At 37.8% G+C, this 11,533-nt stretch overlaps 1 protein-coding gene across 1 annotated transcript; it reads right to left on the reverse strand.

Annotated features, from left to right (window-relative positions):
* Positions 1 to 2,112: 2,112 nt before the first annotated feature.
* On the reverse strand, positions 2,113 to 11,182 carry LOC124387281 (E3 ubiquitin-protein ligase TRIM47-like). The gene is made up of 7 exons (XM_046851520.1): positions 11,026 to 11,182; positions 8,013 to 8,086; positions 6,094 to 6,650; positions 2,953 to 3,048; positions 2,598 to 2,831; positions 2,346 to 2,508; positions 2,113 to 2,225 (listed from the first exon to the last, which is right to left on the reverse strand). Exons 2-7 carry the CDS (start codon positions 8,074 to 8,076, stop codon positions 2,149 to 2,151), a joined length of 1,191 nt encoding a protein of 396 aa, XP_046707476.1. The 5' UTR covers positions 8,077 to 8,086; positions 11,026 to 11,182; the 3' UTR covers positions 2,113 to 2,148.
* Between the last annotated feature and the right edge of the window lie 351 nt (positions 11,183 to 11,533).

Genomic DNA, 11,533 nt, shown 5'->3' on the forward strand with positions numbered 1-11,533 from the left:
TTTATGCTCTTGATGGAGAACGGTGCACTGTGACGTCATAGGTAACTTATGCTTGGTAAACTGTATGTCTGCCTCTAGTGGGGAAGCGTGGAATTACAGCTGTTTGGGATCCTTTCTTACACACCCTGTCAAACTTCTTTAATAGTTTCTATAAAAGTAAATACCTTTAAATATATGGAAATTCAGAATTGAATATGGTAATTGCTGTTACCACAAAGCTCAAAGCACAAAATTCTGCATTCACTTGAACTTGGAAACCTGTCCCACTATGGCAATGCCCCTGTGCACAAAATGAGCTCCTTGAAGACATGCTTTAGAGAGGAAGATCTTGAGTGGCCTGCTAGAGAGCTCTGATCTGAACACTACTAAACACCTATGGGATGAATCTGACTGCACCCCAGGTCTCCTCACCTACATCAGTACCTCCCTTTTGTAACATTCTTGTGGCTGGTGAACACAAATATTTATAAGCTCACTCTAAAATCTAGTGGAACAGCTTCCCAGAAGAGTGGATGGAATTATAAGAGCAAATTTGGACTAAATGTTTAATGCAATGCTCAAAAATCTCATACCATTTTGGCAACATAGTGTATGTGTGTCTGTGTGGGTGATGGTTGGTTAATTGACACTGCGAGTCGGGTGGATGGTCTTTTATTGTACTAGACAGACACTGGGACAAACAGGAATATAGGTTGATTAGATCATTGATTATGCATGACAGTCTCAAATGAAATAAACAGATTCAGATTTTACAATTGGCGTATACACACATAGCACATATTTGCTAACACATCTAGGAGCCTACAGTAAACTTGTGTGTATACCAAAAGTTCAGCTTTGCGCTCAAAAACAATCCAAACACAGTTAATAAGACAAAGCAATCATCAATGCAGCTTACAAACAGCAGCTTCATCCCACATAGCAATTTTTCACTGGCCCAGCTCTGGCCCACACAACCAGCTGTTGCTTGGCCCACATACCGCAACGAATTACGGTCCTAGTGTGGACCAGGTCTGGACAAGGGCCACACATGGGCCATAACTGACCCACGTCCCAAGTTAATTACCCATAACTGGTCCTGAATTGGGCCAGGTCAAAATATGACATTGGAACCAAAATACAACCATAAGTAAACCATATCAACAGCAGAAAGCCCAAAACTTAGCCACACTTGAGCATAATCCATAGGTTAACTAAACCTGGCAGCCAAAATATGGGCCATAAAAGGGCCATGACAGATTCATAGCTCACCCACCTGTATGACCATAGCTGGCCCTATTGTGGTCCTATACATTGGACCAGATAGGTTCCACATGTCAGCCTTAAAAAAACCATAACCAGGCCACTTGATACACAGCCTCCCAAATGAATAGTCACAAAAACGACAGTATTTTGAACAAATATTTTATTATATTTAACATCAAAATATTGAAACCTGACATACACTTGTACAAACAACTCAATAAAATACCACCCCATCAGTTCTGAAATTAAAATAAAAGCAAAAATAAAACAAGTAGAAGTTCTCCACTATGTTTTTGTTCATGAAGTCAAATGTAACGCTTGATTATCCCTGTTTCTGGTCAGGAACAAGAGTTACTCGAACTATGACCCTTAAATGTCCATGTTTCTGGTCATTAACAGGTTTCACACTATGTATAACACTTGAACGTCCATGTTTCTGGTCAGGAACAAGAGTTACTGTACCTATAACACTTAAATATCCATGTTTCTGGTCAGGAACAAGAGTTACTGTACCTATAACACTTAAATATCCATGTTTCTGGTCAGGAACAAGAGTTACTGTACCTATAACACTTAAATATCCATGTTTCTGGTCATTAACAGGTTTCACACTATGTATAACACTTGAACGTCCATGTTTCTGGTCAGAAACAAGATTTACTCGAACTATGACCCTTAAATGTCCATGTTTCTGGTCATTAACAGGTTTCACACTATGTATAACACTTGAACGTCCATGTTTTAAACAATTATTTTATAAAGTATAGTAATATTTATTGTAATATAATAATAATTAAATAAAATATAATAATTTTATATGTTTTTTTAAAGAAACTACGACAGAGTTGGAGAGATCTACACATGAAAATAAATTGTGATGATACAGTGATGTAATGTTGATATCTACATTTCAATATGAGATGAAATCAGAAAGCTCACTGTACCTGCATACTGCTGAATCCTCTTCAGTTCTGTAGAAACTAATCACAACAAAACATGGAATTATTTAATGTTAAGACTTTATACTGCAATGTTTCACAATTAAAGCTAACAATAACACACATATATGTTGCTATCAGTATGATATAAAATGTTGTCACCTGATTCCTTTAGCTTGTCATTGAGTGTTTTACTGAGTTTTTTATAAAGACTGTGCTGAAGCTGAGACAGAGATGTCCACACAGTGTCCTCACACAGATCATTGTTAATACTGATCTCAGTCCAGTTCTTGGTGTGTGGAAGGCTGCACATGGACGAGTAAACCTACAGTAGATCAGGAGAGAGGAGAAATCCCTCAGCATGGTGAGTTCTGTTCTGTGATGTTCTGCATTGTCAGTAAGAGGAACACTGACCTGTAGGAGGTGGAGATGATCCTCAGTGTGTGAGAGCTTCTCCAGCTCAGTGTCTCTCCTCTGTAGCACAGTGATTTCCTGCTCCAGCTCTTTAATGAGTTCTTCAGCCTGCATCTCTGCTGCTTTCTGCTCCTCCTCCATCAGCTTCAGCAGCTCCGCCTGACTTCTTTCAATGGAGCGAATCAGAGCAGTGAAGACTTCAACACTGTCTGCTTTCTCTTTCTCTGTGTTTCTCTAAAGGAGGAACACATTTTCACTTTTATCAAACCATGTTCAATATTAATGTTATTTTCTTAAAAAAAGGAAGAAAACTCCACTGAATGTAACAGATATAAATTTGTTTTATTGTACACACTTTGCTGAGCTCTACTGAGTGTTTGATCTCGTTTATCTTATTCAGTCGATCCTGAATAATCTGCTGCACATCTGTCTGTGTTTTCCACAGCTGAGCCTAAGAACAGAGCAAAAAGAATAATAGTTTTATATATACATATGTGTAATTTGTCTTAATTTATACTCACGTGTGGTGTAAGATATATGTTAGTATAGTAAAGTACAGTAAAAAAATTGTTTTAATTACTTACATAAACAATTTTGCATTTTAAAATTAAAGCCAAATCCAAACATTTCAAAGAACTAAACAATGGAGAGCAAGGCACATTGATTATTCGAAACTCACAACATTCATGTCTGATCTACCACTGGTTAAATAAATTAAAATTTTCCATAGTATTGTATACAGTGGAATCCGCTTATCTCGACCTCGGTTACCTCGACAACCCTATTAAGTCGACGTTTTTGAAGTGGAACCGCCAAATTCTCGCTTTTTCTAAGCATTTTTTATCGGTTATGTCGCCGAACCCTAATATCTCGAGCACAAGGGGGGAAAAAATTTGCCATTTAACGTCGGTTATCTCGGTGCAGCCGCAGAAGAACTCGCGGAAGTGGCGGAAAAATCAAGGCGTACAGCTGCTACAGGTGTTGTATTGTATACTGGTGAATCTCTGCTGTTAGTTAGTGCACATATGCCTTTTGTGGTTAAATGTTATGCGATGAACGGGAGGCGAAAGCCGCGATTGGCGGCGCGGAACGTGGGATGACCAGTGTGATGATATCAAATCATAGAATGAACCGGGATCGGGGGAGAATCCGCGATGCGCTTTGGGAAGAAAAGAGCAGCCGTTGAGAAAGTGCCGGTGGGAAGACACGTACCGGGATACGCATGCGCGATAACAATGACCGCCGTGAACCAACATATACCAACAATAACGGACAGTGAGAGTGTGGAAGTTTAAATAGGAGCTGGTGATGATGCTAAACGAGCACAATATGTGCGCGATTGAAGCGGAGCTTTAGAGAAAGCGGCAGAGAAAGCACCTGACACGCTGAAGGGGGCCAAAGGGGGCGTGGCAGGTGGATTCATGACAGATAAACATGTACTGTATGTATTTTTATAGCATGCCTTCATCAAACAAATCGCGGCAACGCTGTTGTGTAAAAAAACCCTCCAAAAACACGTGCATGCACATTCTCATTTAATAACGCACATCATGTACATAAAGAAATTTCAAGCACGTTAAAATACTGCCGCCATTTTGATTTTCGTTTATCTCGATCATCGGTTACCTCGATGCTTTTTGGCGACCCCCTAGGACATCGACATTACCGGGTTCCACTGTATTATATACGGTATATAATATACAATTATATATATATACAGTGAGGAAAATAAGTATTTGAACACCCTGCTATTTTGCAAGTTCTCCCACTTAGAAATCATGGAGGGGTCTGAAATTGTCATTGTAGGTGCATGTCCACTGTGAGAGACATAATCTAAAAAAAAAAATACAGAAATCACAATGTATGATTTTTTTTTACTATTTATTTGTATGATACAACTGCAAATAAGTATTTGAACACCTGAGAAAGTCAATGTTAATATTTGGTACAGTAGCCTTTGTTTGCAATTACAGAGGTCAAACGTTTCCTGTAGTTTTTCACCAGGTTTGCACACACTGCAGGAGGGATTTTGGCCCACTCCTCCACACAGATCTTCTCTAGATCAGTCAGGTTTCTGGCCTGTCGCTGAGAAACACAGAGTTTGAGCTCCCTCCAAAGATTCTCTATTGGGTTTAGGTCTGGAGACTGGCTAGGCCACGCCAGAACCTTGATATGCTTCTTACAGAGCCACTCCTTGGTTATCCTAGCTGTGTGCTTCGGGTCATTGTCATGTTGCAAGACCCAGCCTCGACCCATCTTCAATGCTCTAACTGAGGGAAGGAGGTTGTTCCCCAAAATCTCGCAATACATGGCCCCGGTCATCCTCTCCTTAATACAGTGCAGTCACCCTGTCCCATGTGCAGAAAAACACCCCCAAAGCATGATGCTACCACCCCCATGCTTCACAGTAGGGATGGTGTTCTTGGGATGGTACTCATCATTCTTCTTCCTCCAAACACGTTTAGTGGAATTATGACCCAAAAGTCCTATTTTGGTCTCATCTGACCACATGACTTTCTCCCATGACTCCTCTGGATCATCCAAATGGTCATTGGAAAACGTAAGACGTGCCTGGACATGTGCTTGTTTAAGCAGGGGAACCTTCCGTGCCATGCATGATTTCAAACCATGACGTCTTAGTGTATTACCTAACCCTAACCTTGGAAACGGTGGTCCCAGCTCTTTTCAGGTCATTGACCAGCTCCTCCCGTGTAGTTCTGGGCTGATTTCTCGCCTTCCTTAGGATCATTGAGACCCCACGAGGTGAGATCTTGCATGGAGCCCCAGTCCAAGGGAGATTGACAGTCATGTTTAGCTTCTTCCATTTTCTAATGATTGCTCCAACAGTGGACCTTTTTTCACCAAGCTGCTTGGCAATTTCCCCGTAGCCCTTTCCAGCCTCGTGGAGGTTTACAATTTTGTCTCTAGTGTCTTTGGACAGCTCTTTGGTCTTGGCCATGTTAGTAGTTGGATTCTTACTGATTGTATGGGGTGGACAGGTGTCTTTATGCAGCTAACGACCTTAAACAGGTGCATCTAATTTAGGATAATAAATGTAGTGGAGGTGGACATTTTAAAGGCAGACTAACATGTCTTTGAGGGTCAGAATTCTAGCTGATAGACAGGTGTTCAAATACTTATTTGCAGCTGTATCATACAAATAAATAGTTTAAAAATCATATTTTGTGATTTCTGGATTTTTTTTTTGATTATGTCCCTCACAGTGGACATGCACCTACGATGACAATTTCAGACCCCTCCATGATTTCTAAGTGGGAGAACTTGCAAAATAGCAGGGTGTTCAAATACTTATTTTCCTCACTGTATATATAAAATATAATACAAAATAATATAGTATTGTGTATTATATTATATATATATATATATATATATATATATATATATATATATATATATATATACATACAGTATATTATACTATATAATATATGTATATTATATAGTATAAAAAAAGATATTAGTCAATGTTTCTCACCTTCCTGACTCTGCTCTCCTTCTCTATAGGAACAGTGTTGTGATTCTTGTGGTCTCCTTCAATGCAGAACTGACACACACATGTCTGATCATCTCTACAGAACAGCTCCAGCGCTTTTTCATGCTTCTGGCATATGTAGTCCTCCAGTTTCTCCACAGGGTTTATTAGTTTGTGTTTCTTAAGTCTTGGAACATAAGTATGAGATCCTAAATGAGACTTACAAAAAGATGCACAACAATCCAGACAGGATTTCGCGGCCTTCACCTTCTCTCCAGTACAGACATCACAAAGAACCTCAGGTTTATAAGGAACATTTTTCTTCTTGAAGTTATCTGCAACCTCTCTCAGTGTTGTATTAATCTTCAGTTCAGGTTTCTTGGTGATTTTCTCTTTACATAATGGACAGTAACAGTGTTGACTCTCTATCAAGCACTGTGTAAGGCAGCTCTTGCAGAAGTTGTGTCCACATGGAGTGGTGACTGGATCAGTGAACACATCCAGACAGATCGGACAAAGCAGCTGCTCTTTAGACAGGAGACTGCTGGAGTCACGAGCAACTAGATTTGATTTAGGGTTAGGGTTATGGTTATTGCAAACACAAACATGCACACTCAATGAATAAAATATATATATATTTTATATATTTTATATATAGCACCCTCAACAATTATTGGCACCCCTTTCTAGATCATCCAGAGTCCAGGGTCCTCTTTTATGCACTCTCCTCTTTAACTCACCCAAGTTTTCAATTAGGTTGAAGTCTGGGGACTAAGATGTCCATGGAGAAGCTTGATTTTGTGTCTGCTGAACTATTTTTGTGTAGATTTCACCACATTTTTGTTTATTATCCTGCTGAAAGACCCAATGATGACCCATCTTCATCTTTCTGACAGAGGCTATTAGGTTTTGATTGTTAAATGTCCTGGTATTTCAAAGAGTTCATGATGCCATGCACCCTAACAAGCTTTCCAGGGCCTTTGGAGGGGAAACAGGCACACAGCATCACAGATCCTCCACCATACTTCACATTGAGTATGAGGTGCGTTTCTGTATACTCATCTTTTGTTTTACGCCAGACCCATTTAGAGTGTTTGTTGCCAAAAAGCTCTATCTTAGTCTCATCTGACCAAAGCACAAGACTCCAGTTGAAGTCCTGGTTTAGGCAAGTGATTATTTTCTTGTAGTCCTTGCCTTACTTATGAAGGTCAACACACATCTGTCTTACTTGCATGAGGTTTTCTTTGGTCTTTCCTATGTTGAAGATTTGATAAAGAAATAGGCCTCTGTGTCAAGTCATATTTATACCACAGGGAAACAGGAAGTCAAGATTTATTAATTAAAAGTTTCTAGATACTCTGATTAACTATAAAAACTACAGTAAAAAGTTTGAAAATGCGTTATTTACAGTTATTCTATACGAATTGTTAGTGGTGCCAATAATTGGGGAACAGGTGATATTGTAAAAAAACAATAATATTTTAATTTTGGATTGTTATGTCTGTTTTTAATATTCACTTCAGCTAAAGGTTGGATTTTTCTACGATTTTAAGTGAGATTATGCTTCTGCAATAAAAAATAAATTTATTAGAAGCACATCTTAACCAGTGGTGCCAATAATAGTGGAGCACAGTGTATATATATATATATATATATAAAATAAAGGTTGTATATAGAAAACTCAATTATAGTGTTACATTTTTATAAAAAAATAGTCAGAAAATGTCTTCAAAGTTACACTGTGTCAGTAAATGACATGATTGATAAGTCATAAATGACAAAGATCTTTATGTATGTTGTATGATGTAATGATGTAAAACATCCACTATGCAGTACAGCCTCTGCGAATGAGTTATTACCTTAACTAGAGCATAAATATTTAATAATTACATACAGAATAATGAACTAGCTGTATTACTTACATTCAAATGGTTCATTTATGCTGCTCTTTCTTCCACAGGTTGTTTGTGACACAAATTCAGCCATTTACTTCCTCCTGTGTTTTAAACTTTTTCAGTAAGTATTTACATCATGAAGTTCATACATGTAACAGTATGAGGTGTTACTAGTGTGTGTGACTCAGTGTGTCTGTCTGTAGTAATCAACCTAAACAATGACATTCTAGGCATTTAGACTGTTTTATAAAACACGCATAACACAAACATACCCCCCACGTAGAAGTTGTCTGTTTAGGCAAACTAGGGTTCGAGGCGAGTGCCACCCACTGTATTTTTGGGGAGGTTAAGATGTACCGTATTTTCCGGACTATAAGCCGCTACTTTTTTCTCACTCTTTGAACCTGGATTTTTCCTGGGTTTTTCCCGGTTTTACAAGCTTCAAGACAAAACACTGAGCCCCATAACGTTAGACCAATGAAATTGCCGAACAGGTTAAGGTGAACCAATGCAACTCTTATATTAAATCAGATGCGCTCCCACTGAATCGGGCCGCACCACATCATAAATATGCATGAGGTTCCTCTGACGTTTGACCTGCCGCTCACTCAGACTGTCTACAGGAAATGCGAATCATTCGTCACGCTGAAAACAACTGGGCATGAAAAAAACGCACTTCACCTGTGTTCTGAGCTGCACGGCTTCGAGAGAAAAGCTTCACCGATGGTGATTTTTAAACGCACGACGATGCCAAAAGAGAGAAATTTCCCGAGAGAAATTGTTGTGAAAGGAAGGAGGAAGACAGTGAACAATGACCATTAAAGCCTGTGGAAAGTTCATTAGTTTTAATGTAGGCATTATAGACAGGTGCGGCTTATTTATGTTTAAAATAAAAATCTTTGTCAAATTCAGTGGGTGCGGCTTATATTTGAGTGCGCTTAATAGTCCGGAAATTACGGTATATAGGTAGGGAGGTTGCTTTGTTTCTTCTTTGTTTTGGCACCGTCACTGAATCCACCTCTATGATTTACCAATGCACTTGTTTTTGTTGTTGTAAATAGTCCTGTCTCTAACGAATGAAAATTTGTGTTACATACCGAAAAGTAATGTGAAACAAAAACTTGAACTGGGTCTCGATTAAAAAGGGGAACGTAACATGGGGGGTGTGTATATATATATATATATATATATATATATATATATATATATATATATATATATATATATATATATATATATATACACGGGTAAAATAAATATTAACAATATTGTCACCATTTTTCTCAGTAAATATATTTCTAAAGGTGCTATTGACATGAAATCTCTACCAGATGTTGGTAACAACCCATGCAATCCACACATGCAAAGAAGTCAATGTCCATAAATGAAGTTATGTGTAATAATGTGGAATGTCCCAACTGATGGCCTGTATAAAGGTGTCCCATTACCAAGGTGTCACAAAAGAAACATTTCATGATGGGTAAAAGCAGAGAGCTCTCTCTTTTTATTGTTGTAAAAAATACTGATGGCATTTGTTACAGAAGGATTTCTAAACTTCTAAATGTCCCAGTGAGCACTGTTGGGCCCATAATCCAGAAGTGGAAAGAACATAATTTCACCATAAACTGGCCATGACCAGGTGCTGCTCGCAAGATTTCTGACAGAGGAGTCAAAAGAATAGCAGAAGAGTTGTCCAAGCGTAAAGAACCACTTGTGGAGAGCTTCAGAAAGACCTGGAATTAGCATGTACAAATATTTCAAAGAAAAAAATAAGTAATGCATTCAACCTCCATGGCCTGTGTGCACGCTCACCACTCAAGACTCCATTTCTGAAGAAAAAGCATGTTGAAGCTCGTTTAAATTTTGCTGGACAACATTTCTACAAGCCTGTGAAATACTGGGAGAATAAAGTCTGGTCAGATAAGACCAAAATTTAACTCTTTGGATGCCATAATACACATCATGTTTGGAGGACAAATAGCATTGCACATCACCCCAAAAACACCATACCAGCAGTAAGGTTTGGTGTTGGGAACATCCATGAATAAATGAATGGAAAATGAGCATAAATGGAAAAATGTACTGAGACATTCTTGATAAAGATCTGCTGCCATCTACCAGGATGATGAAGATGAAATGAGGGTGGACATTTCAGCAAGACAATGATCCCAAACACACAGCCAAGGAAACTCTCAATTGGTTTCAGAAAAAGAAAATAAAGCTGCTAGAATGGTCCAGCCAATCACCTGACTTGAATCCCATTAATAAGCTATAAAAAGAACTAAAGATCAGAGTTTATATAAGAGGCCACCGAACCTTTAAGATTAAAAGAATGTTTGTGTAGAAGAATGTGCCAAAACGGTTTTGTAGGAAGTATTAAATAAATCATATTCAATCATTTTTCCTTGTGTCATTTAACATTAGTATTGGCAGGTTGGCAGGTTAAGATATACATACGTAGGGAAGTTGTTTTGTTCTCTGTTTTGGCACCATTTTTTGAGTCCAACTCTAAGATTCACCAAGCTCACTAAGCTAATTCATCCTAGCTGTTTGTTTCTTTTGTTGTTGTTGTATATAGTCCTGTCTGTAACGCAGGTAAAAAATTTTATTATACACTGAAAAATAAAGTGAATCAATAACTTGAACTGGGTCTCAGTTATGTCTTTGTTTCCAAACTCCAGAACACCATATGTTACTTCCCCTACCATAGGCAGGTGATATATATATATATATATATATATATATATATATATATATATATATATATATATATATATATAGAGAGAGAGAGAGAGAGAGAGAGAGAGAGAGAGAGTCATCGCATTAATGAAGTTAATCAAACAAAGCAACCTTTGACCCTGTTTTTCAGCTTTGCTGTCTCAGTTAATCAGTGATCATTAAATACATTTTTTTGCTGTTATAATCAGATTGTATTTTAGTGTCAGTATTTCAGCGGTGTTAGAGACCCTGTCTCTATCTGACATTGTTAACATGTGCAGTTTACATGTGCAACCTACAAAACATTCACTGAAATACATACCTTTATTTTACTTGTCACTTTTCAGGGAATGAGAATGGTCCGTATTTATATTTCAGTCAGAAATTATCCTGCAGTTAATTTTAGACATTCAAAGTTTCTTCTCGATGGTAAAATAAATGTTTCTTCTGGATGGTAAAAAAAGGTTTCTGGATGTGATCTAAACTGCTGCTCAATTTCAAATTAGTTACTTCCTTGTTCACTTGGTTCAGGTCGATAAATATGATCACATTGCAGTTTGTCTCCTCCCCATGACCTCTGATCCCTATTTATACAGTCATTTAAACTGCACATGAAATAACATCATTGTGCTTTGGATCTTTAGAGATCTTTTATTATTATTATTATTATTATTATTATTATTATTATTATTATTATTATTATGGAACTAATAAACCATGACAGTTTTCTTTTAGTATTGTATTTTTGTTTAGTTCAGCTGCTGTTAAATTTCAATGTGGACTGGACATGATATTAAATAAAATCTGACATGTAATGAAAAAAGTGTCAT

Source organism: Silurus meridionalis, chromosome 6, assembly GCF_014805685.1.
Source record: "Silurus meridionalis isolate SWU-2019-XX chromosome 6, ASM1480568v1, whole genome shotgun sequence".
Classification (NCBI taxonomy): Eukaryota; Metazoa; Chordata; class Actinopteri; order Siluriformes; family Siluridae; genus Silurus; species Silurus meridionalis.

Excerpts from the sequence above, each read along its gene's own strand:
- LOC124387281 (XM_046851520.1), bottom strand. The coding sequence starts at position 8,076 with ATGGCTGAATTTGTGTCACAAACAACCTGTGGAAGAAAGAGCAGCATA. Across the intron at positions 3,049-6,093 it reads AGGAGAGCAGAGTCAGGAAG|GCTCAGCTGTGGAAAACACA; the intron begins GTGAGAAACATT and ends CTCTGTTCTTAG. Across the intron at positions 2,832-2,952 it reads ACTCAGTAGAGCTCAGCAAA|AGAAACACAGAGAAAGAGAA; the intron begins GTGTGTACAATA and ends TTCCTCCTTTAG.